Source organism: Callospermophilus lateralis, chromosome 5, assembly GCF_048772815.1.
Source record: "Callospermophilus lateralis isolate mCalLat2 chromosome 5, mCalLat2.hap1, whole genome shotgun sequence".
Taxonomy (NCBI): Eukaryota; Metazoa; Chordata; class Mammalia; order Rodentia; family Sciuridae; genus Callospermophilus; species Callospermophilus lateralis.
This window is the reverse complement of record NC_135309.1, coordinates 153,547,307-153,574,609: the sequence shown is the minus strand read 5'-3', so window position 1 is coordinate 153,574,609 and position 27,303 is coordinate 153,547,307. Positions and strand designations below refer to the sequence as shown.

At 40.4% G+C, this 27,303-nt stretch overlaps 1 protein-coding gene across 2 annotated transcripts in view; it reads left to right on the top strand.

Moving 5' to 3' along the window:
* Trio (trio Rho guanine nucleotide exchange factor) overlaps positions 1–27,303 on the top strand; it is a 338,720-nt gene that overhangs the window by 254,721 nt on the left and 56,696 nt on the right. For both annotated transcript variants that reach the window (XM_076857460.1, XM_076857462.1), the window contains exon 34: positions 3,167–3,410. In XM_076857460.1, the coding sequence (XP_076713575.1) occupies positions 3,167–3,410 (244 nt within the window). The remainder of the gene's footprint in view (positions 1–3,166; positions 3,411–27,303) is intronic.

Sequence of the window (27,303 nt, the reverse complement as noted above, 5' to 3'; positions counted from 1 at the left end):
TTTTAAGTGATAATTTTGGTACTCTGAAATATTCTGGTACTGGATTTTCTTAACAAATTCTGGAAAGCCTTTAAAAATTTTTTAACTTATTGTGTGATTCATTGTCAGAACAGGCTCAATTTTTATTTCTTATACTGTGTCAAGTACACAGATGTTTCTAATCATTTTGGTAACTCTGTAAGGGACTAAAAAAAATTCATGTCAGAAATAAAGTCTGGCTTGATTCTCCTTCCTGGGCAGCCCCCCTCTCCCTTTCCCACCCTTCCCCCACAAAACCCATCCTCAGCTTTGAGTGGTCTGAAAAGTTAATAAGACTCTGGAGAAGGAACAGGCAAAGGGCTGAATGAGGTAGTGTCCTTCCCAGGGGCAGCAGTGGGGCTGCTGGAGGAATGTCAGGGAAGCCAGGAGGGCTTCTGCCAGCACCAGTTCAGTAAAGGAGCAGTCGGCCAGTGGTCATAGGGGAGCCCTGGCAGGGCCACCATGTCCTAGGAAGGAAGGTCCTGGGGCTGTGGCAAGGTGGACTGTGTGGAGGCTGGTACATCACTGGTACTAGGTACTCATTCCCTCTGGGATGGGAAGCATCACTGCTCCTTTTTATAAGGATTAACTATTTCTAGAATATGAGGCTCTAAGAAAATTGTTTTCCAGACTGGGCCTCTACCCTTGACTTTTTAACATTAGCATCTTTGACTGATCAGAAACTTGTGAAAATTAGCATAGTTTTCCCAGAGATATTTGTAAAATTTAAAAGGAAATTAAACATTTGTGAACATTTTCTGTGTGGCCTAGCAAAGATGACTCATTTTTGTCTATAATGGTTCTTCATCATGGGAGAGTTTTGCTTTGTTTTGCTCTTTGTGGTTGTCTAAAGGATATATTTTTCTTATTGTAAATCTCTAAACCTTCTCTTAAGAAATAGTCTGTTAGAACAGAAGGGTAGTCAACAGCACAGAGCACGACAGGGCAGCCAGTGGTCCTCAGCATGGACATGTGGCCCAGGACACAGTTCAGGAACATGAGCCATTAAAGAATTCACAAATTCCCTATTCTCCGGTGTACACTTTGTCCAGAGGACTCTCAGGATGGTAACACGGATGATTCCCAGCATGAGGCTGAGCCGCTCCTTTCACTCACTCCTCAGAGACACGTCCTATTCCTTGCCACAGCCCTTGTGATCTGTCTGCTAATGCCCTTTGGGTGACCAAAGGTCTAGGCATTCTTAAGTTGAAACATGGCACTGTTGGCTCATGAAGTTACAGAGGAAAAGCAGTATCATGTCTATTTTCCAAAGGCACTACCTTCATCATCAGAGCAAAATTTAATAAGCATTTGGTTATGGTGTGCAAACACACACAGAGTAACAGGCAAACTTTAGGAGTTGCTAGGTATTCAATAGTGGGTCGGTGCAAGCCTTGTGCCTGCCGTCACTGGTACTGGGTACTCAGTGGTGACCAAGACTAGCTCTGTCTCTGCCCTTATAGACATGTATGGAAGGTTCATGGGAGAGTGACCCATTGCTGCTTTCTGGTGATGAGGGCACACACAGACATGGCTCATTTTAGAATTGAAGTATAAGCTGTTCCAGAACCAAGTGCTAAGGGTGGCATATATGGGAGAAACTTCTGAGGGTGCTTTGGTGGGAGGCTTTGATAGACAAAGTAGGGTCATGGGGCTCTGAGCAATGTAGACCAAGTATATGCAGGAGCCATCTTGTAAGTATCAGATGGGCACTTCTGGTTGTGGAGCACATGAGCCTGGCCATGTGGCTTAGGACCTGCTTGTGGGCACTTGAATCCTGTGTCAAGTAGTTTGTGTCTAAGGTTTTTGAATATGAGGATCCACATTTTGAAAAGGTCATTGACAGCATTTTTCAGATGGCCACTCAGGAGGTCACTGCAAAAACCCAAATGCAGTGATTGGTGTGGGTATTCAGAGAAAGTTGGTAATCAAAAGCCACCCTGGAATCTGTTGACAGCATGGGGGGTGCACATAGAAAATGAGATTCATTGAGCTTAAGTGACTTGTTGCTGATTTCATCACTAAAGAGGCAACACCGGAAGAGAAACAGATGGAAGTGGGGGCATAATGAGTTCTGCCCTAGCTTCACTGTGGGAGGGAAAGAGCATGCCAAGTTGCCCAGCAGAATGAGAAGCATGGGGCTGCCGGCTGGCGCATCCTTGGACTGACAGCTGAGGGTATGGTTGAAAAGCCCACACTGGGACAGCGGAGACCCAGGAGAGATGGAACCTGGGCACAAGGAACTAGTCACAAGATTTGTGCATAGGAGAAACATTAGTGAACGTATGAGCCCTGTCTCCAAGGAGCTAATAGGTTGAAGGACTAGCACAAGCAGACATGGAGAGGCCAGAAGATGGCTCCGGGTTCTGAGGGTGAGGACCAGGAGTGGCAGACCACTCTTGGAGGGTCAGATGTGTTTTCAGAGCTTCTTTGTACTGAAACATTGTCTCCCTCTTCAAAAAGTGCTGTATGCTAATTTTAAAACTTAAAGAAAACTAATAAAAACTGCTTCAAGACTACTTAGGGGATTATTTTGAAATATGAGGACAAAATGGGGGGAAATGGAGGAATGGGAAGGGAGCTCTCAGAGCACCCTGAGCAAGACATTCCAGAATCACAAGCCCGTTGTCTTTTCAGCCTCCCCATCTTTGTGGAGGCTTTTTTCCTATCTACTTGATGCCTGAAGAGCCTGCATGCTCCAAAGTAAGCGATGCTCCCTCACCTCCAGAGTAAAATCTGAAATAGAACTTTATCCCATTTTATCATTATATTTCACTATAATTCCCTATGTACCTCTTAAGTAGTTTGTGCTTGCTACAAGTTTTTAAATTAGTATATAGTACTTTTTGAGAAGGGAGATGTCTCATGTACAAGGAGATTTGGATGCTCATGAAAAATCACATCCATTTCTGTGAACCCCTTCGAAAATTATGACCAGAGGTGAGAACATGAAATTTACATTGCTATCTCATGGTTCCAAAGCGAAGCATAAGGTAGTGCAGCCACAGAGCTCCCCCCTGGAAACTGGCCATGCTTTTGACCTGTTGCAGAATGGAAGGTGAAAATCCTAGCTGAGTTCACAGCCCTGCCCATGAAGGATCAGTGGCTTGTACTGCTGACCTGTCCCTCTTCCTCTGTCCCTCCCCAGCTCTCAGGTGGCTGTGAGCTGACGGTGGTGATTCACGACTTCACGGCCTGCAACAGTAACGAGCTCACCATCCGGCGCGGCCAAACAGTGGAGGTTTTGGAGCGGCCACACGACAAGCCTGACTGGTGCCTGGTGCGCACCACGGACCGGTCCCCCGCAGCGGAAGGCCTGGTGCCCTGCGGCTCTCTGTGCATTGCCCACTCCAGAAGTAGCATGGAGATGGAGGGCATCTTCAACCACAAAGGTAGGAATCAGGAGGCCAAGGGAAAGGACGCTGGAGCCTTTGTCTGCCATTCTTGCTGCCTGCTCGTATGTGTACTCCTGGTCAGTCATGCCGTCAATAGTTATCAGTAATAGTTATCAGCCTGGGTAATTCTGAACCATCAGGAGTGAGAATAGAAGTGAGGATTTTACCTATTAACTCTGGAATTAGAAGTGATCTCATTTCCCAAGGTGTTATAACAAGATTAGGCATCAGCTTAGAGGAGGAAGTGGTACTGCTCTTTGGGGGCCAGTGTCATTCATAAATGAAGAAAGAAGAGAAGAAGGCAGTGCTCTTCTTTAGGTGTGCTAAAATCACCTGCTTCTACCTAATTAAAATTACTTAATTTTTTTACTTTTTAAAGCATGGCTACTGGGACATTTTGGTATGGAAATAATAGTTAAGAAAGGTGAGACCATACTCAACCTCTCCTTAATTAGAATTTCACCACATGGATTTTTAAAAAAAATTTTTAAATTTATTTATTTATTGCATTAAATTCTAGGAGATCAAACATGCAGCCCTGAGAGCTTAACCAGTCCACTATCTCAGGACATCCCAGATTCCCCAGCTGCCTTCATGGAGAGGGAATGGAGCTGGGTCCTGTGAGGCAAGACCTCACTAGATATCTCTCATGCAGAACTTTACTACTGACAGGAGAGGCAACTTTTGGAGGACATGCTTTTAATCTGGAGTACGAGGGCATATGAACAAAGCAGCATTTGGCATGTTATAGTACTCCCTTAGAGTACTATAATTGGAACAGGACTGCTCCTCTGTGTGTATCTATATGGATCCATGACAGGTTCTGATTGATAGTATTAGAGTTTTTATTCCAAATGCCCACTGTGGCAGGTGCGAGACAGATATGGTTGCTAAGCCCTTGAAATGTGGCTGGATTGAGCTATAAAGTACACTGCAGGTATAAAGTATGCTGGATTTTTGTGCAAAAAAAAAATGTAATTTTATAGTCATTACACATGAAAATAATGTATTTCAGAGTGGGTTAAATAAGATTTATTAGTAAAATTATCTACTACTTCTACTTTTTAAAGCATGGCTACTAGAACATTTTGGTTCACATATTCAGGTTGTAGTATATTTATGTTGGATGGTGCTCATTGACTGTTTTTATTATAGTGAAAGCAACCAGTACTTCAGCCCTTTGAAGAAACTGTAACATCTACAAAAGTACAGAGTAGATAATGTCATACGCTTGAACCACACTATGTCCTCATCATTTTTCTGCAGTACTGGTGAATGGACATTTCTCCCAGATTCAGGGTATCTGTGGTTTGTTTTCCCTTCCTGAGAGAGCATCACTATACTCTTGCATATTTGTTTTCTGTTAGTTTTAGGACATTCCAGTGGCTCCCTTCACTTCCTCTGTGCCCTTCTCACATCCATCAGGACAAGATCTGGGCCACTCTCCAGCTGCCACGAATGTAATCTCATTCCCTTGAGCCAAATGAAGCTGCATAAGATGCCACTACCCACTAACTCACCTCATGAATGATAGGCCAGCTGTGATCTGGACTCCTTACAGCCGAATATGAACTTATTGTCACCTTAGTAAAATACAAGAAGAATAAGCCTATTATTTCTCCTGGGATGTGGAGAGAAAGGCAGAGAATTTTCAGATTTTGGCCAAAAGTCGTGGTTCCGATTTCCTTTCTGGCAAAATTGCTATGTGTAGTGCATGTTGGGCTTCACAACAGGGCGCTTGAGTTCAGATGGAGGTCTTTGCTACACTGTGTCTCTCAGCCCACTGCCAGGGTGTCTAAACTTGCATAACATATTAAGTCCATGAGTTTGAGTTGGAAAAAAAAAGCACAGCTTTTTTTCCTTAAGTTAATCTATCTCCCCGAGGAGCCTGGTGAACTTGAGCATGCTACAAATAGACTTGTTCTGAAGATTCCTTTTTATATGTGCCTTTCCCACAGCGTGTTCCTTGCTTCCTGGTGTTCTCAATTGCAAGCTAGCCGAGGAGAAGGAACTAAGTGTTTACCATACTTGACTTTGTCCTGAAAACTGATGGAGGTTGGTTATTGCTTGTTCTTAAGTTGCAGTGCCATGTCGCTTTTTTCTCTGACATTCTTTGATGTTCTAACAAACACCTAAAAAATTACTTCTTTCCCTCACAAACCTGATCCTTACCAAGAAGGGGTTTCTTCAGGACTTAAGACTGTTATGAACAACAGTCTGCATTTAAGGGCTCAGGTATTCATTTCCTTTTGCTTCTTTATTTTCCCCCTGTAATGTAAGGAAACATGGAATAATCTATTCTCTTCAGTGTTGGGACTTGGGCAGTGACAAGACAGTAAATCAAGGGAGAGAAAATCAACCTTCAGCCTTTTTGACAAACACTGTGGCAGAGAATCCTCTCCAGTTTCAAGCCCAGGAATCAGACATCCTTGGCCAGAGTCACTGTCTAGGATTCTAGAGTCCTTCATCAAAGAGTCAGGGCAACAAGGAATAAAGATATAGGAATGAAATCAGAAAGGACAAAGAGATTCACCTGAGGCCTCTGCCACCTTGGGAAGCAGGAGGTCTTGATTTGTTTCCACTCCACCATAGCCCATCCCCTCTGCTTCTTCCTGTTCTGTGCCTGCCACTGTATTGGTGTGTGCTGAGCTGTTGACACCTGCTACCCTTATGCATCTGCTCACCTGATACCTCATTTGGATTCCCCTTTCATTGTAAGAACTATTATGGGCTTGCAGGATATGACAGTGAGCAAGGAAAATACTTCCCCTTCTTTCATAAAACTCAGTCTGCATTATTCTTGGGACTGAGACAGACCCTTGGCAGTGTTAGATCAGCAAATGGTCTTGCATTTCGTATACCTTAATATTTCTGACATGAAGATATGGTCATTACATATCTGTTTCTCATCACTCTTAATCTCTAAAAATAGTTTCATTAATGTCTCTAATTCTTACTGCTCTAACTTTGTGATAAGGAAGAAGGAACACATTCCCAATCTCTAGTTCCAAAATTTTCTCATCTTTCATGCCTCAGTCAGTTTTTCATAACTTTCTTGTCAAACAACTTAGTTCCATAAATTTTAATTGCAAAAACCATACCTGTTAAGGTCAAATATCTCTTTGTTTGTGAATAATAAGCTATTTAAAGGATTACAATAATTATAAATTTTCATATCAGCCAAGAAAGGCCCAGTAGACACAGTGAGTGGTACCCAGGTTCCCCTGGTGATCCTGAAGCCTGGCTAGACCTGGAAGTCTGTTAGGCAGTGAGAATGCTCAGGATACATGATGACCGGGTGTTTTTTATTTTGTCTTACCTAGATCCCTTAAGGTGATTTGGGTGGAGAATAAAAACACAGGTTACTTAAAATTTAAAAATTTAATTACACAGTTTGTTTTTTAGGAAAACGTATTTGTGTCTGAAAGTAGACTCCATCCTGAATATTATTCTATTAAGAAAGCCTTTCCATTTTGTGGAAATGGAAAGATTATTTTGGCAGGTTGCTCTTCAAGCATTCTGTGTAAACAGTCATGGCATTTGATAGTCCCTCTGGCCTCGATCTGACTGCCCTTCTTTCTCACAGTATCTTAGTCTCAAGTTCAGCGGGTGCTGACCTTACTAAAATAGAATAAGGACTTAGTGAGTCCTGTGCTTGATCAGTCTTATATGTGTCTGTGGATTTGCTGGGGCCTCAGCAAGGACTTAGTGTAGAGACTTATGTCTGCCCCCAACATGCCTAAGGTGTAGCCCACTCTGAGAACCACCACGCTCCTTGCACTCCCTTGGGAATAAGTTCTGACTTACTATGGAAACAGGAGTCAGGTAATTGCCTCTAATCTCAGTTATTCCTACTGATTTTTCCCTTCCATTATCTCAACTTGTGGAATTTTTATCCATTTTCTATTCTTGGTCACAAAAAGTAAACAGGAATATCAGAAATGTTTCTATTTCTGATGAGGCCAATTCAGAGCACCCCTTTGCTTTATACCACCCAAGTCTGAGTTGTTGATTCTTTGGCTTCATAGCCAAGAACTGTGATGCGCAATAGTCCCTGAGTGTCCAGCTCTAGGGAAACATGCCAGGAGTAGGGCAGGGGCACTCCTAGAGGTGGTGGGTCAGAACTGAAAGCAATATAGAATTGTTGCTGTCATTGACCTGGCCAAGTAGTGACAGCAACATTTTGCAGGGTGAGTGGTAAAGCAAAGCATGAATCTTTTTTACCCTGTTGCAGTTTTTTTAATGAAATGTGCATCAGTCCTAGGAGGTCCATATGCTGTACTCACTGGCTTTTTGCATCTGAAAAACTGCTGGATGCCTGTGTACGTACACTGCCTGCTTGTGTCTTGCCTGCTTCACGGTGTGGTATGTTGGGTCACTCTCCAGCCCCAACACTTTGCGAAAATGCAGCTTTAAGAAAAGACCTTTCTATGGTAAGGATGACATTTATGATTGAAGCCTTTAGAAGAATCTTTCTGAGCTTGTCACCTTGCTCTTGGCCTGAGTTTTGATCCTACCTCTGACTTTGATGACATCCCTGGGCTGGGATAGAGTTAAGGCCCTTGCCAACATTCTACATTTACATTTCTTAGAAAGTTTTTTTGAATAAAACTTTACATTCAAAACTTCCACTTTTACGTATTGCCAACCCACAATGAGGTAGCAGATGCTGTTTTTGCCTGTGCTTTGATATATCTGGAAGGAGATGCCCACTTACAAAAATCAGTCTTCATCTCTCTAAAAGCTATTTATAATCATAAAGTTTTTTTCCCCTTTGAATAGTATGAGCTTCAGTACCTGCATAGCATTTTGAAGGAGGTAATTTATTTACAGCAAACAGGAAAAACAAGGAATACAAGCATGAGAAATAAAGCCTCGCCTTCTGGTGACTTGAACCTTGAAACCCAGGAACTATACCTCAGCACCCTATATTTTACTGTGGTAAAATGCATCCCCAAAACAGTTTCAGGGTGTTTGCCTTGCTGTATGTAACTCCTACACATCTAAATCAGATCTCAGGCATGGCCATGTTGGCTTCAGTCACTGGAGAGTAGACACAGAGATTACACTTGTAAATGCAGTGATACATGATTTTTTTCAATTAAATGAGGCATGTTCTTTAATCCACGTTTTAAAAAAAAGAGATTTTCATTTGAAACTATCTGAAATGTGCGTTTTTCTCTGTGCTCTGGGCCGCCTTCTTGACTCTCCACAAGCGCTCTCCCAGGAATTTCTTGCCCATCCTGTTCGCCTGACCTCCCGCACTCACTTGCCCTCTCTCAGCGCACCTAAAATATTAAACCTCATCATAGGACTCTTACCGAGATTTCTTCAATAACTTTCCAGTTTCCTAGCATGTCTTACCAGGCCTTGCATCTCACATGTGTGTGCACACACTCATGTATATGCATGACCCATATGCTCACAGTCTCTCCCCTTGTCCTGTGCAGCAGGTAGCTGAAGAGGGTTGTTTTCCACTCACTGCCCCCACCTTAGAGTCCTTATGCCATCTCACCAAAAAACAAAATATGAAGGAAAAAAAGTAATTTATCCAGTGAGTCTGTTGAGGTGAGGAGAGAACAGAATAAATTTTTGCCTAGTTAACAAGTATTTCAACATAAACACTAGCATCAGGGTAACCTAAAAAGGACAGTCTTGGTTAAGTTGGAGCTCCAGTGATGATTGAAGACCTACAAGGAAAACTCATTGAAAGTACTTGAATAGATTTTAACAGGTATGGTGGCTGCAGATATATATGTAGTGCTAAACTTATAATATGATGGAGGAACTACAGAGAAGCACTAAGATTATAGAACCCATTAAATACAGCACTGAAACCTCAGTACACTGAAGAAATGGACCTAGGCCTAGGGAGTCATTGGAGGCCCCAGCCTGGGGGTAGTCTTCCCCTTGAGCACTGTCTCAGCAGAGGTATTGATGGCGCAAAGCAGAGCAGTCTGTGCTCTGTCAAGTTCTCTGTGTTTGTTCTTTTTGCTTTTACTTTAAACTTTTATACTCTTTGTTGATGTATTTACTGGGGCCATTACTTATAAAGTTAAGAAATAGTTACCAAAGACTGCCCTGCTCTCATCCATACCCCTTTATCAGTTCTCCAGACAGCATCAGTCCTTCATCAGCACAGCGCAGTTGACAGCAAAGCACCTATCCTTGGAGTAGAATCCTCGCCCCTTCTTGCAGGCCTGTGGCCTCATCCTCTGCTCTTCCCTAGTCAGACTTCGGGATAGAGATGTCCAGCATCAGTGACTTCTCAGAGTTAGGTTTATTGAGTCTGAAGTGACACACGGTAGATCCAGACTGAGCCATGGACAATAGGCTCATGTCCCCTTTTGGAGCCTTTTTTTACGTGAGGCAGATCCATGCCACACACCCCAGATTCCCAGGCTTCCATATCCTGGGAAAACCGTCTAAACAAGGATAGCACATGGGCCACCAGCACTCATTCCCCTACCACCCAAAAAAAGCACCAGCTTTGCAGAGACCACGGTGTTTCTCTACCTCTTTAAAAGTCTGGCCAAACCTGGAGTTCCCCAACCCAAGGCCTCCAGCATATCACCAAACATATTGAACATTTCAGATGACGTGGCTTTTTATTTATTCACTTCAATTGTGGTCTTTTCTAGATCATGAAATGGTCAGCCCAAAAAGTGAATCTTAAGTTTCTGATTTCAGATGAGATGTGAAACTGCTTATGGCTTTTAATTGACCTAATAATTCTTCAGAAAATGTAGGGTATTAAAAGGGCTATAATGACATTTAAAAGTTTAGTTGAATATATTGTGATTCAGTTGTATTTAGACATTTGCTCAAGCCAAACTGCCTCACACCCCAGGCACAGTAAAGCACAGTCATTTCAAACGTATCTGCCCACATATTCTTAAAATATATATATAAAATGGAAGGTCCACATAGAGTTTTTTAAATCAGCTTGGAGAAGAGCAATTTTATTCTGTTTGAACAGCTGCTAATGTAAATCCCTGTGGGAAGAAAATCTGAGAAACATGGAATCTCACTAGGAATTAAAAACAAAAGCATTGTCCCTCTCCTGAGCACTGTGTATCCAAGACTCAGCAATCAGCCCCACACCTGTGATTAAGGAGCGTTTTCTGTGGAGCATGTAATTATGGAGCCACACAAGTGGCTCCATTATTCTGTTGAATACTTCATGTTTGAGGTATTTTCACATTCCAACTTACTTTAAACTATTTATTAAAACAGGAAAAAAACATGAACAGGTATTGACTATCCATATTAGATCATCACAAAATTATATATACGACAAAGTCATAAACAATGAGAAAGTGTCTTCACACACTTGCTTCAAATGGCCTAGAGTGACTTAGGGAAAGCAGTGGGATTGGCAGAGGAGCTGGATGGGGACCATGGAGCCTGCCAGTGCAGGTGCAGGACCAGGGGCCTGTTCTCTCTCTCTGGAAGCTGAACTCTGTAAACAGCTCATTGCTGACATTGGTAGATATCAGACTGTGCTATGTGTTAGACAAAACTAAAGAATTCCCTTTACATTTATTCTCTCTAATTAGCATTTACAGAGCTGTGAAAAAGTTATAGGGAGATGATGTACTTGGTTCACAAGTTCATTGTGCTGTTTTTCATTAAGAATTTGAAGTGAGGGTTGGAGATATGGCTCAGTGATAGAGAACTTGTCTAGAATGCACAGGGCCCTAGGCTCAATCCCCAGTACTGCAAAAAGAAATAAAGAATTTGATGTAAATTTATGGAGAGAAACAATTGTACTTTCTATCCAAGAAGGTTTGTACTTGGGTTCTTGATGGAGTTTAATAGACATGGCTTTGAGGGCTTTTGATAAAACAGCAGCCACACATACCCATTGAGGAGTATGTGCCAGCTTGGCTTGGCTTCTGTGTTCCTCTAGATTTTGTGTTCCTAGAGCTCTCTCTTTCCAGTAATCAGAATTTTGATAGATTTGGCTGTGGGTCCAGATAGTTGAACTGAAATGGCATAAGTAGGGAAAGGACCTGTTTAGTCAGCTTTTTGCTACTGTGACTAGAAGACCTCACAAGAACCCTTATAGAGGAGGAAAAGTTACTTGAAGGCTCACAGTTTGAGAGGTCTTAGTCCAAAGACAGCTGGCTTCTTTCCTCTGGGGTCCAGGTGAAACAAGACATCATGGCAGAAGAGCCTGATCAAGAAACAGAGAGACTACCCCATACCGAGACAAATTGTTAACCCCAAAGGCACACCCCCAGGGACCCACTCCTCCAGTTCACACCCCACCTGCTTACATTTACCACCAAGTTAATTCCTATCAGAGGATTCATGCACTAATTTGGTTGAATCTCTTATAACCCAATCGTTTCATCTCTAAACATGTGAGCTTTTAGGGGAGACTTCATAGCTAAACCATAACAGGACCTTAGAGATTCTGGCTAATTCTGAAGCAGTGGGCTCTGCAAGGCTTGAGTCACATGTCCTTGAACAGATCTGAGGTGAGCTCTGGGATCTATTACCACAGCATTGTACATAGATACAAAATTTTTATGTTTAGTTTCAGAGACCCCACTCACATTCAGAATTTTTTTTCTTAAAGAGGAGAAAAACCAAATTTTAAGTCTTATAACTTATTTTGAGGTATTTCACATGGTTCAAAAGAAAACATGAAGAGGTATAACCTGAGAAGTTCACTTTCCACAGTCCCATTTGCTATGTGTAGATAAGCCTTTTTATTTCTAACTTACCCTTCCAGTCTTTTATTAAGCAAATCCTAACAAGTGAATATGTATTCATTTCTCCCCCTTCTTTGCCCCTGACTTTTATCATTTGACTCAGTTGTACAGGGACTTGCCTCATTCTTCTTTATGGATACACCGAACTCCTTGTGTGCACAGATCGTAGTTCATTAAGTACTGCTCTGCACACTTACTGTTTCCAGTCTGTTAACTTTTAAAAACAGTGCTACTTTGTACTTGTATCATTTGGTTAAGGTGCAGAGATAGCTATGAGATGGAATTATAGAAGAATTGATGGATTAAAAGAAAAAAAAAACTCTTGGGGTAAAAAGTCATCTGAATCATAAATTAATTGGACCAGTAAAAATCACACCAAAACATAACATTTACTTTAATATATATTTTTAATTCAAAAAGAGCCATGGCATTTAAGTTGTACTGAATCCCTGCGTTCTCTAACTTTATTTTCCCCACATAGAAAAAATATATTATCCCCTCTGAATGGATCACTCTTTAAAATCATTCATTATGTATGTATAAAATCATGAGTGTGACTCCTGTGAGGCAAGCTTTTGATGAACATTTTCCTACAGAACAGGAGCAGTAGTTGCCTGGAGCCATCAGCCAAGTAGGTATGACAATTTCCTTGCCAGCGTACTCCCATGCTGTCTAGTGGAAGGACTCCTGAAAGGTGACCTTGCTCAAGGACCAGGGCGGATCCGAGTTTAGAGTGTCCCCGGTTTAGCATAATAGGAGATTAGGGTGTTCCCCGTTTAGAATAGGGCGTATCCTGCTGCCTGAGTTCCTCTTGAGTTCTTAGGGTCAGACAGTATATTTGGGAGACAGAAGCCCAGGAGTGGTGGATTTGGGCAGAGATCGTGGATTTCCCCAGAGAGTGTTTGTAGAAGGCCGGTGTGAGATCGGGAATAAAGAATTGCTGTTTGAATCTACAAGCTGTGTGGTGGCTCGTGATTTGTGCCCAGACAGAGACTGCGGCATGTAGTAAAATATTTATTTTAATAATATTTCTCAAAAATTTTTATATTTTCATTGTAGATTTAGTCTAAGGAGGTGCAAAATGGAAACTCTCCACTAAAAGTAACTGGTGAGAAGTATCCTCCTCCTCTTCCTCTACATGTATGTAAAAATAGCTTGTGAGACTGGGGATCTGGCCAACTGGGAGGACATTTGTCTAGCCAACACCTGGCCCTGGTTTCAGTTCTTAGCACCACAAATACATACATACGTAGATACATGCATGCAGCTTTTGTGGTACCATTATTTGGCCTTCCATCCATACAAAGTTGCTTGTACATCCAGCTACATCATCGCCTGCAGGAAAAACATTCATAAGACAGTGCCGTCTGTGGCTCTTTCATTCCTTCTGTACCAACACTATTGAAGGATTTAAGTAGGCTCCAAAACGGATGTGGAGGATGGGCTGGCAGTGAGTACAAGTGGCAAGAAGGCTGACCCCTGAGTTCTCTTGCTCCCCTTCTGCTGTTTGTTCAGATTCAAGCAGAACTGCCTTGGAGTCTTCAGAGGTCCTTCAGGGTCTGAACTGTGACCTGACCAATAGTGCCTAGAAAACTATGAGCAGCTTGGTCCTTCAACATTGCTGACTATTCAAGTGGCCATCATTTTCCAAAACTTTTCTAGATGAGCATAGGACAGGGGATGGAGTGTGTTTTAGTATTTGAAGGGCCCTTTAAAACATTTAAAAGGACAGTAAACAGGTTCATTTCTTGCCTGCATTGCAAGATAGTTCTGGACTACTTTAAGTTGTCAAGAAATGTAGACTTGTGTATTTGCCTTCATCCTTTCCCCCACTCTTTTTTTTTTTTTTTTTTTTTAATTTTTTACTTAATGAGCTTGTAGAACTTTATACTGGAAGGAAAAAAAATATAAAAAGCTATTTTCTTAGATGGCTTAAAAATAATTAGACCATTTCAGTCCTGGATTATGGAGCAAATTGGTATCAGATGGATAGTAGGAGGGTATGTAAGTTTGCTAAAATGCCATAATAATCTCACAAGCAGGATGGCTCAAACCACAGAATTTTATTCTCCCATAATTCTGGATTCCAGAAGTGTAAGATCAAGGGGTCAGAAAGGTCAATTACTTATGAGACCCCAGGCCTTGGATTGCAAATAATCACCCTCTTCCTGTCCCCTCATGTAATCATTCCTGGTGTCTGTGTGTCCAAATTTCTCTTCTTGTGGGGACACCTGTCATATTGGATGCTTCCTAAGAGTCTTGTTTTAAATCACTTCTTGAAGACTTTATCTCCAAATATAGTAACTTTTTGAGGTCCTAAGGTCACAACTTTAGTATAGAATTTGGAAAGACCTTTTAAGCCCATACAATGGATTGTTTGAGCCTTAGAAAAGGAACAGTAATAACAGGTAGAATGTGTTGAGATCTGTCTTGGTGTGCCAAGCACTGTGCTGCTTTCTCTACATTTCATCTTCAGGCTCACCCCTGTGGAAGTGTGTATGCCTCAGTCTTTATAAGAAGATGGAAGCGCAGAGAAATTTAGTAACTTAACCAAGCTTATTAAGTGATATGAAATGAAACTTTATAAAGAGCAGGTACTACCCTTGTGCATCTTGCTCTGAACCAGTAGGAAAGAACCTTTGGTCTAAGAAGGCAGCTAAAACCTCTCTCCTCAGGCAACAAACCTAGTTGCCTGAGGCCAGATGTCATTTGTGGAAGAGCTGATTGCAGAAGCTGGTATCTGAGGCCCTCTGCTCCAAGATTGTTGGCCTCCCTATAGCTTTATACATCCCTGAGAGCCACAGCCCCTCAGCTATCCATCTCCATGAAAAGGATCAGTTTTTAGCTTTCTGATTCGAATTATGATATGATAATTTCAAATGCCTTCTATTGCCCAGAGATGTTTTCTTATGGAAATCTGTCTTTTTCTTCTCTTTGGGCCACTTCTTTCCTCCAATTAGTCACAGAAGTTTACTGTCTATGGGCTTGTTTTGAGTATGTGAATGCAAGAACCCATCACAAGTAAAAACCATTTTTTTCTTTCTCAGTTTGCAACTTTTTTGCAAGAATAAAAGGGTTTTGCTTCAGAGCCCTTATCTGCCCTTTTTGCTGAAATCAAAATCAGCTGCTTGATCTCCCTAGCTCTTTCTTAAAAGAGCTGGAGAATTAAACATCCTGTTAATCCCTGTCCCATCCCCCATGAATATGTGATTGCATTGCTCATTCTGAAGTTTTAACAGAATTGAGACTTCAAAAGCACAGATTGACTGTCAAGGGTTGACTACATTGCTCTAATTTTTTGAACTTAGTTTTTGTTACTTTTTTAGACAACAAAACCTGTGAGATTACCCTCTCATATTACAATTCTGCAAATATTGCACAATGCAGATGCAAACAGAGAATGTCAAAGTGAGTTAAAGTAAAATGGAAAAAGAGTATTTGAATGTTTGTTTTGTTGAAGAAAGAGAAAAACTCAGAGTTTGTGAAAAGATAGTAAATAAAGCCATGAAAAGGAGCCTATCAGATTTTTGGCACCCAAATGGAGCATTTGAATGCCTCGATAAAGGTGCTTTTGTGGACTGATAACTGTACGAAAGCAGCAGGAACTCATGTGCTGAATGGAGCCCTAAGAAGCAGGGGTTCATCATCTGGGTCCCTCCAGAGCAGGATGTATTATCTGTGGGGTAAAGAAACCAGAGAAAACTTCCTTGGGACAGGAGTATCTTTGTATGTGGAACCTGAGAGACTCCATCACAGGCCACAGCTGTGCTTAAGGCCAGCACTGTAGGCATATTGTGCAGAGCGGAAATGTACAGGGGAGAAAATGAGGGCCGCGGAGGTGGTGCAAGGAGAACAGTCCAAAATTGCTACTTGAATAAAGTGGTGTGGTATTTCAAAACCTCAGCCCCCTCAGTTGTAGGACTGTGTTGCTCCTTTTCATAAGTGGGGCTTGAGGACTGACTTGAAAATAAAGCAATGCTATTAATAAGGTCTTCAACTCTCAAGAAAGTACTATGAACTTTTTAGAGGAATTGTAAATAAAATGCCTAATATTTATACCACTCATGTTCTAATCTCAGAATTTAGTTGGTGTATGGTCTTATCTTTAATTTTTGATTTTGGAAATCATTTTATCCTACATTAACTTCTAATTAAGAATGTGTTTTATATTAATAGAAAGGCTTCAGATCCATCGGCTGATCTTAATTGTAGTTTTCTTTAAGTATATTTCTAGTCTTCCTCACAAAAACACTATTTCTAAATTGATCTATTTCCTACTTTTCTTTTAAGACCTTTTTCAACAGAAATGAATGATGTTATATTTTCAGGCATATTAATTATCGATACTTGGGTATTGAAGTCCTAACTTCTTTAAGTATTTGAGGAACACTTATCACAAAAAGGATCTTATGGAAAGTGATTCTTTCTTCTTGGTATTAACTTTAACCATGACCATAAGAGCTTCTTTTTGACCAATCTAAATGAAAATACCTTTATGTTCATGAGAATGAAATTGGCTATTGTAATTTTACCCCCACTTTCACCTCATGAATGTGTAGAAAAATAAATATAGTGTGTTCCTTCAGCCTATTTTTTTCAATGAGTTATAAATCCCTTTATTCATGGATCCTTAATTTGACTAAAAAGTTTCTACTTCTATAAAACCTTTTCTGACTTTACCTACTGTTTTGGTTTTTTAAAAACTCAATTTCTTGAGCAATTTGCATTTATTTTTTTAAGAGAGAGAGAGAGAGAGAATTTTTCAATATTTATTTTTTTAGTTTTTGGCAGACACAACATCTTTGTTTGTATGTGGTGCTGAGAATCAAACCTGGGCCGCACGCATGCCAGGCGAGCGCGCTACCGCTTCAGCCACATCCCCAGCCCACAATTTGCATTTAAATAACATTGTTTTTTAACAACTTTTTATTTTGAAATAATTTTGGACTTATAGAAAAGTTGTGGAAATAGTAGAGAACTCCTATACACTCTGTCCCTCACTTCTTCAGTAGTAGCATCTCACGTGACCCTGGCAAGATGATCAAAATAGGACACAAACTACAACATGCTCTTGCTAGCTAAGCCCCATGCTTACCACAGCTTTGCCTCATGTCCTCTTCCTAGCTTGGTTTGCAGTCCAGGATCCACATAAGATTTCATTTTCTCCAGCCTGTGGTAGTTCCTTAGTCTTTTGCCTTTCTTGGTCTTTTTTATCTTTCATAATCTTGATTCTTTCAAGCCATCTCATCCTTCATGTTATAGGATGACCCCAATGTGAACTTATCTGATATTTTTTCATAATTAAGTTTATTACCTGCATCTTTGGCAGGGACACCATTAATGCAACTGTGCCTTTTTGGTGCATCTAGTCAAGGGCACAGAAGGGTCCTAATATGACCCCTATTGGTGCGCTGACTTTCATCACTCAGTTGTCATGACTACAGTATTTTCACACTGTAAGTTACTGTTTTTCTCTTTGTAATTAATAAGTGACTTGTGAGGAATTACTTTTTATAAACTACATACTCTGTTTCTCATCCTGCTTTTCCCCATTAATTTTGGCATCTATCAGTAGTTCTTGCCTATATCAGTTATTACTGTACTGTTGGCCTAATAGTACTTTGTGTTTTCCTCATTTCTTCTAAATTCATCAATTAGAATTCTTCTATAAGGAAAAGCTGGCCCTGTACCTTATCTATCTATCTATCTATCTATCTAATCAGTTGGAAGCATGGGTATTTATTTTCTTCTGTGGGTGATAATCTAGCACCATCTCCCCTTACCCAGATTATTTCCAGCTTTGGCCATTGGGAGCGCCTTCTGTGAACTTTTGACATGTTCCTATCGTTTTATGAATATAGCCTTACTTTCTGGACTGCAAGACCAGGCTTGTCAGTCCTTGTACTACCACAATTCTGGAATCTTCCATTTCTTCAAGAAGCCCTCATGATTCATTTTACTGTAGAAAGGATTTGGAAACTAAGATGGATGCTGGATGTGCCAAGTGCTAGGTGATGCTGTGATTTTAGGCCCTCTCAGAAGACTTGTGTGTGTGCAGCCTGAGTGTACAAACATCTAGATTGATATTCTCTCTGTCTGCCACTTTCCCTCCCTGTCTCTTTCTCTCTCATTCCCTCTGTGTGTGTGTGTGTGTGTGTGTGTGTGTGTGTGTTTTTACACCACACTGAAACCTCTCACACTAGTCCCCCAACAAAAGGTTCATTCTAATCTCCCTCTTTTCCCTGTGCAACCCCTTTCTTTGACAGTACAATACCTTGATCTCATTGTCCAAAATGTTCAAAATATTTTGAATTTATTTGTTCAAAAATTCTCTTCTAAAAGTTCTTTTCCTTCCCTATTTGAATGTTTACTTGGCTAATTCTGACTTCATTTTAGAAGACTCAGTTCCACCTATTCTCACTGTACTACTTTCCAAATTGCTAACCATACTCTTATGAAAAACAAATTTATAATCCCTTTGTCTTTGATACATGGTACACAATCAGAATGCCCCTTTTCAAGTCCCTTTGTTGAGTTCTTTTCTTTCCCACTCACTTCAGTGTGATCATGGCTTTTGGCTGGGTCCCTGTTTATACTGTATATTTCATTTTGAAAAGCTCATGTGCACACACCTCCCCTCTCCTGTTAGCTAGGACTGCCATAACTCAGTACCACACACTGGCTGATTCAAACAATAGAAATTTATTTTCTCACAGAAAAATTATTTTCTGGAGACTGAAAGTTCAAGACCAAGGTATGGACAAGGTTTGTTTCTTTTAAGACCTTTCCTTGGCTTTTGTATGTGGTTATCTTCTCCTGTTCTGATCTCTTTCTATAAGGACACAGTTATATAGGATTAGAACTCACCCTAATGACTTAATTTTAACTTAATTACTTCTTTAAAGACCCTGACTAAAAATACAGTCACCTTCTGAGGTGCTATAGGTTAGGACTTTAGCATGCAAATTTGGGGAAAAACAAATCAGCCTACAACTCCTGATTGATTTTAATTATTTATTTTGGGGTAGGTGAAAAATAGCCATGATTCCTGGAGACAACACTTAATTTAATGTGTGTGACATTTTTAATTATACACCCTGCCATCAAATTAAAATGTCAGAACGTATCAAAAATTCCAAAAAAAACAATTTCTTGTTTTTCTTCACAAACTTCACTTTCTGATTTCTACATTGTCTATCTCCTGTCAGGTGCCTAAAATGTTTATCATTAACCACTTCAATTAGTCAGTTTTTATATCTATCTTCTATCTTTGCAGAACTCATCCTTCCTAAACTGGTATCATTCTATTCCTTTTCTAGGTCCTGGTCATTTAACATGCAGACTGTTCCATTATTTCCTGACCCCCATTCCTGGCTTGATAGTGCTCTCATGCTGCAGATAGACTCATTAAAAGCATAGAAAGCAATTGGACTCAAAGCTTTCCTATCAGCTCTCCCCCTGGAGATGGCCCACATTCTCCTTACTTTATACCCCAAAGACATCTCTTTTTTTTTTTTTTTAATTGGTTGTTCAAAACATTACAAAACTCATGACATATCATCTTCCATACATTTGATTCAAGTGGGTCATGAACTCCCATTTTTACCCCAAATACAAGTTGCAGAATCACATCGGTTACACATCCACATTTTTACATAATACCATATTAATGACTGTTGTATTCTGCTACCCTTCCTATCCCCCACTATCCCCCCTCCCCTTCCCTTTCATCTTCCCTCTCTACCCCATCTGCTGTTGTTTAATTCTCTCCCTTGTTTTTGTTTTTTTTATTTTCCCTTTCCCTCACATACTCTTATATGTAATTTTGTGTAACATTGAGGGTCTCCTTCCATTTCCATACAGTTTCCCTTCTCTCTCCCTCTCTCCCACCCCACTCGTCTCTGTTAAATGTTAATCTTTTCCTCATGCTCTTCTTCCCTGTTCTGATCTTAGTTGCTCTCTTTATATCAAAGAAGACATTTGGCATTTGTTTTTTAAGGATTGGCTAGCTTCACTTAGCATTATCTGCTCTAATGCCATCCATTTCCCTGCAAAATCCATGATTTTGTCGTTTTTTAGTGCTGCGTAATACTCCATTGTGTATAGATGCCACAGTTTTTTAATCCATTCATCTATTGAAGGGCATCTAGGTTGATTCCAAAGTCTAGCTATTGTGAATTGTGCTGCTATGATCATTGATGTGGCAGTATCCCTATAGTATGCTCTTTTGAGGTCCTCAGGGAATAGACCGAGAAGGGCGATAGCTGGGTCAAATGGTGGTTCCATTCCCAGCTTTCCTAGGTATCTCCATACTGCTTTCCATATTGGCCGCACCATTTTGCAGTCCCACCAGCAATGTGCAAGTGTACCCTTTCCCCCACATCCTCGCCAGCACTTATTGTTACTTGACTTCATAATGGCTGCCAATCTTACTGGAGTGAGATGGTATCTTAGGGTGGTTTTGATTTGCATTTCTCTGACTGCTAGAGATGGTGAGCATTTTTTCATATACTTATTGATAGATTGTATGTCCTCCTCTGAGAAGTGTCTGTTCAGGTCCTTGGCCCACTTGTTGATAGGGTTGTTTGTTATCATATTGTTTAATTTTTTGAGTTCTTTGTATATTCTGGATATTAGGGCTCTATCTGAAGTGTGAGGAGTAAAATTTGTTCCCAGGATGTAGGTTCCCTGTTTACCTCTCTTATTGTTTCTCTTGCTGAGAAAAAACTTTTTAGTTTAAGTAAATCCCATTTGTTTATTCTTGTATTTAACTCTTGGGCTATGGGCGTCCTATTAAGGAATTTGGAGCCTGACCCCACTATATGTAGATCGGAGCCAACTTTTTCTTCTATCAGGTGCAGGGTCTCTGGTTTGATATCTAGCTCCTTGATCCATTTTGAATTAACTTTTGTGCATGGCGAGAGAAAGGGGTTCAGCTTCATTTTATTGCATATGGATTTCCAGTTTTCCCAGCACCATTTGTTGAAGATGCTATCCTTTCTCCATTGCATGCTTTTAGCGCCTTTATCAAATATAAGAAAGTTGTAATTTTGAGGATTGGTCTCTGTGTCCTCTGTTCTGTACCATTGGTCCACCTGCCTGTTTTGGTACCAGTACCATGCTGTTTTTGTTACTATTGCTCTGTAATATAGTTTCAAGTCTGGTATCGCTATACCGCCTGATTCACACTTTCTGCTTAGAATTGCTTTTGCTTTTCTGGGTCTTTTGTTTTTCCAAATGAATTTCATGATAGCTTTATCTATTTCTACAAGAAATGCCGTTGGGATTTTGATTGGCATTACGTTGTCAGCAAAGTGGCAGGATATAAAGTCAACATGCATAAATCAAAGGCATTACTGTATATCAACAACAAAACTTCTGAAATGGAAATGAGGAAAACCACCCCATTCACAATATCCTCAAAAAAAATAAAATACTTGGGAATCAACCTAACAAAAGAGGTGAAAGATTTATACAATGAAAACTACAGAACCCTAAAGAGAGAGATAGAAGAAGATCTTAGAAGACATCTCTTTTTTGAGATGGCCTGCATTCTCCCTTAAATATATATTTGCTTTCCTAAATAAATCTGTGTCTCTGGAAAATGAAAAACAAGATACTCTACCCTCCTGCCCTTGATCAAGCTTCTCGGGAGCTTCCAGTTTCCTTTCTCATCATCTCAGGTTGTCACTTCTGAAACTTGCTCCAGTCACCTGAAGTTACCCACCTCTGTTCTCACCCTTCCCACACCCACAGCCACAGTCTCCACATAGCTTTTCTGGTACTCACTTCTCAGTCCTGTACTGAATGTCTGAGAACACTTAGAACAGCTCCAGGTCGTACCATGAATCTGAATGTGTAATCCTGGGTGTCCAAGACTTGTTTCCGGGTAGCTTTTGCCAGTTTGTTGGACTCTCCTTTTCTTGAGTTCCTTACCCATCCCTCTTGTTTGCTAACCTTCACGTTTCTGCTGGTTCCTCGTTTCTCCATCCGGTGGATTAGATGACTACCCTTCAAGATGGGATCATTTACACCCCATATTATATTTTATGTTCACTCGCTATATAAACAGCCGGTTACATGGGCAACACTCTGAAATCCCGTGCTTCCTTTAACAGAAGGAAGACAGGGTGAGAGAAGCTCCCTGCTTCCGTGCCCCTTACTTCTGCCGTGCTGCATCTTTCTGACAGATGTGAGCTTCAGTTTGGAGGGAACAGTCACTGGGGAAACTTCCCACGTATCTTAACCAAAATTACTATATTCATTTTTAAGCTAAGTCTCTTCCCTTTTCATAGTGAACTTGTATTACACATATGGCGATTCATTTCCCTGACAGCTCTTTTTCTAATTTTTTAATTAATTGTTCTTGCTTGCAGTCAGTATTTTTGGAAAGGGACTATGTAAAGTATTTAACAAAGGTTGTAGTAAATAAAATTTTAGAATATCAATTAACTAAATGTTCTGTAGGTTGTCATTTTTGGTGCTTTTTTTTTTGCCAACAAAAGAGGAGGTCCTCTATTTGGTAATAAAGTTTTCTTTTCCTACACAGAAAGCACTCTGTGCATATTTCTGCCTTTTGATTTGTTGTTCCTGGTTTAAATGCCCCATCTGAATCTCTCATAAGGCCATTTTATAGGGAAGCGACCTTGTGCTTTGCTTTTGGTCTTTTAAGAAGAACATGAGGCCTATGTGGGCCTGTAAATACCAAATTCCATTTTGTGGTGTTTTGTGTTAGAGAGGCATTACAGAGTGCCGTGGGTATATCAAGTCATTTTTTTATAGTTGTATTAAACTCATAAAGAAACTAGAGGTCTATGTTGTTTTCATGGTATTTTTTCCTTTAGAATTTAAAAAATTTACTTTGTTTAAAAAAAAAAAATGCAGGGGACTGGGGCTGTAACTCAGTGGCAGAGCCTAGCATGTGTGAGGCACTGGGTTCTATCCTTAGCACCACATAAAAAAACTAAACAAATAAAGACATACTGTCTATCTGCAACTATTAAAAAAAAATTGTAGTTGTAAATGGGCAGCATGCCTTTATTTCATTTGTTTATGAAGGATCGAACCCAGTGCCTCACACATGCTAGGCAAATACTCTGCCACTGAGCTACAGCCCCAGCCCCTACAAAAAAAAAAAAAAATTAATGCAGGGAGGTAGGGATTACTGAGAAAGTAAAAACATCAACATTCCTCTTAGTAAAGCATTAAAACAACACAATGTCATAACATATGTGAATGTAGAGAATATTTCAGGTGACTCCAAAGCAAGATATGGTCCCTCAGTCTAGTTTGGAGAGCACACACTTCTGTGTGAATCTGTGAGAAGCAGAAGGACACAGACATGTGCCATGGCAGTAGAAGAGGCACACTCCAATCTTCACAGTGGATATTCTCCTTCAGAACCATCGTGCAGTGTGAAACAAGAGGGAGAACATATGGAAGCTTTAAAACAGAGATTTAGAGTTTGTGTAGGTTAAGGAAACTATCCAGTTGCTGAAGAAAGACAGGAATGAGCTTTTAAGATATGCTTTACTAAAAATGCCTCTGCAAATCTCATGTAAGAATGTTTATTTTCACTTATGGCTGCTTCCTGGAAGAAGAAATGAAGACATGTTTTTAATATGTAGGGAGTGGCATTGTAGCACAGTGATGTAACCAGTTGGCTTTCAGACCACATTACATTTCTTTTCTCTATCGAATCACATCAGGAGGCACTGTTTGTTGTATGTCTCAGAGAAGACCTCCCTCCAGATGTACACAAAGCCCAAGTTAGTGAGGCTGTCCAGAAATCCAGGCATGGGGAGGGCATCTGTCACTTCGCATTTCACCGAGTAAGGAGATTGCAGCCCTGCCTCACACAGAAGAGGCGAGACATCTGGTTTCCAGGGTACTGAAAGAATTTCCTTGAGCTCCAATTAGAGTCAGTGTGGTAGAATATGCTCCACTACGGCTGGATATCCCACGTGGGAGATTCAACTGCAAGGCAGCACTCAGAAGCCAGCAGAGCTGGAAGAGAAGAGCCACACTCCATCTGGGCCGTGGGTTGGCACCATCAGAGCTACACGGTCCCTGTCTGTGTGTCTGTCCCTGTTGTTTCCCCCAGCTGCGTCTGAGTATCTGTTGAACTGTTCTTTGATTTTGCTGCTGAGTGAATTGCTCAGCTGCCGTGTAAAGAGAGGTAGGGCCGGGGTTCTGGACTGTTAGCCTTAAATTCGTTCTTCACTCGCCATGCCAAACGGAATTAAGCCAGTGGACACGCTGGACTCGCTTTCTCCTGTCAGCTCAGCCTACTGCAGTGGCGAGCAACCGGGCACCTGCAAGTACTGGATCCTCGACCTAGGTACACAAGCTTTCTAGCTGTCAACCTGCTCTTATTTCTCTGCCTGTTTCTTTTCAGGTGTCCATTCAAGTGATTTGACATGTGCTTTGAAACAGAAATGTTTCATGCTCTGACACTGAATTATGTTCCTGCTGATTACCTTGTGAAGGGGCTGAATGGGGATGGCTTGTGAGGGCCCCTAGAAATGTGATTAGAAACTGAGAACAGTGCACTGCTCAGCCATTAGACCTTGCAAGGCATTTTTAATATCTGGGCACTACTTTTGATTATCTTTTATTCTTGTAAATTGCATGTAAACACTCTAATCTGTGCTACAAATTGCCTTCGTATGACTTTAGTTGGTTTTATCTCTGTTTCAGGTTGTATTTTATGTGGGTTGAGACTATATACGAAAACAGCAGTGTCCTGGTGTTAGTATTTAGATTATGTGATTCTTTCTCATAAGAACTGCAGCCATATGATAAGGTAATAAAAAGTTAGGGGAGAGGAATTCTCACAATACCACATTATATTTCAGGAGAGAACGTATGCTAGTTTTTGGCTTTGTCTACACAACTAAAGATAGGAAAGGAAAACATGATTCCTCCAAAGGTCACTTAGAAGTAGATAAGCTTCACTTTGAAGAAAAGTCAGGAGAATACAAAAGAACCTACGTGGAAGAAGAATTAGGTGTGGATCCCCACAAAATTCTGCCCTACAATGTCTGGAGACAGCCAGCTTTCCATCAATGACCTCTGAATTCTACCCAGACCTTGTAATGAACAAAATAAGCTTCTCACAGACCATTACGTCCATACCAGCAGAGATGGTCTCTGCCAGAATTTCACTCATGGCCTAGTTCATTTTTAATATTTGCATTCACTTTCATGCCAGCAGCTATTCACAGATACATTTTAGAAACGGGCAGCAGTATACAGAGAGCCAAGGGAAGCTGATGAGACTTTCTGGGCTCCTCCAACTCATTATGACCACAGTAGAGAAAAAGGGGATTATTCAGGGCAGAGGGGAGACCCACCAGAGAAGGGAGCACATCAGAGTGGAAGGGGTCACAGAAACTGTGTGTTCAGCAACTGAAGGGGAAGTGACACTGCTTACCTCCATGTGAGATTTCATGGAATGCCAGAGAAAAATAACAAAATTATCTTTTAAGTTGTGGACTCTTCAGGAGGTAAGAATTTGCTCTTTGGGTATTGAATTTGTTGCTATGAATATATAGTTTCAATTATATTCTTGTTTTTCTGTTCACAAAACTATTAAGATATTTTTTAAAAGTCACTGATGGTAGTATTTTATCTAGTTATGTTAATTAATTACATTGTTCCAGAATGGTCTATACTGAGAGATGGTGACCTTGCTACCTGCAGGCCTATTTACTGGGCAGGTCCATCAGAGACACTAGGAACTCCTGTGATGGATAGATGAAAGTAGATGATGAATATGCTTCCTTAGTTGAAAATAATAACCAATATGCAGTGAAAAGAACTATCGGTTTTGTCAAAAGTCTGATGGAAAGACTCAGGCACTGATGAGCTCTGGATCTCCTCTAAATTACCTTCTCTTGATGAACTTCATCACGTTTGTTTGCAGAATGGAAATAACAATAGCACATTCCCCCTTGAGGTATCATAAATATTCCCAAAGTTTAGACCACTTTGGCAAGTTGAGCAATTTATTGAAGAAGAGGTGGATCTTAAGATATGGCATGCTATCTATAGAGGGAATTTTGAATCCTAACAGTATTATAGTTCCTTCAGAAGTCCTATGGGGGGATATTATTAAATATGCTTTCTAAAATACTGGAGGATAATTGTGCTATTATGTTTTTTGGTTCCCTAGATACATTTATATTCTGATATTAGAAAACTACATATGGTATCCTCCAAGTTCTCACTACAGAATTTTTAAGCTAACAGATTTGAAAAGAAATGGATGACCTTTGGAATTTCCTATAGGGAAAAAAAAACATATCAATTCATAGTAAAAAGATAGATGAGAGAAAACAAAACTATAGTTTGCCCCCATACCCCACCCTGAGGAAAGGGACTGCCTATCCTTTTCCAAACCCTATAGTAATTCCAAGGCAATTTTCAAATACTGTTATCAGAGTGATATTTTAATACATTCAGATTCTACCTATTAAATTGGTATGGACAGATATATATGCATCAGATTTGAAAAGGAAAAATGATTCTGGAAAGTATCCAAAAATAAATCCCAGAGTAATTTTGTAATGCCCATCAAATCATACAGAGTGATTGCAAAGCTTCCTACACCTGCAAATGATCCCAGGCTTCACTGTTGGAAGATTTAGGAAAAGACCTTTTTCTGCTTCCTATGAGACATTCTCCTGTACAAAAGTGAACCAGTTTTGCTTGGAGCAAACTGTACAGAAGCCTGTTTTATTTGCTGATGTTGCCATTGCCAATAACAACACAGCCATAAGGCAGAAGAGTTTAAGCAATTGTTAAAAAAAGAAGCTAAGAGAAGGTAAAGTCAAGAAAACCTTAAATTTTCTTTTAGGAGGTTTCCCATGTGAGAGCCATGGGAATAATAAGATAATAAGATAATGGAACAGTTGAGTTGGTTCTCATTCTGAGATAACTGTACCCTTTTCTAGGTCAGATAGATTCTGTTCCGGTACTGAAGAGGTTCTCTGACTGCAGCTAAAGAAAAACTTAATGTAGTGACCCTCCCTCCCTAGCAGTGAACAGATCACATACTACTGTACTGTATGCTTTACAATTCTTGAATTCTCTTAAAGCTTTTTTTTTTTTTTTTTTTTTTGTAATATGATTTGGTAGTACAGATTCTCACCAATGCATTTTCT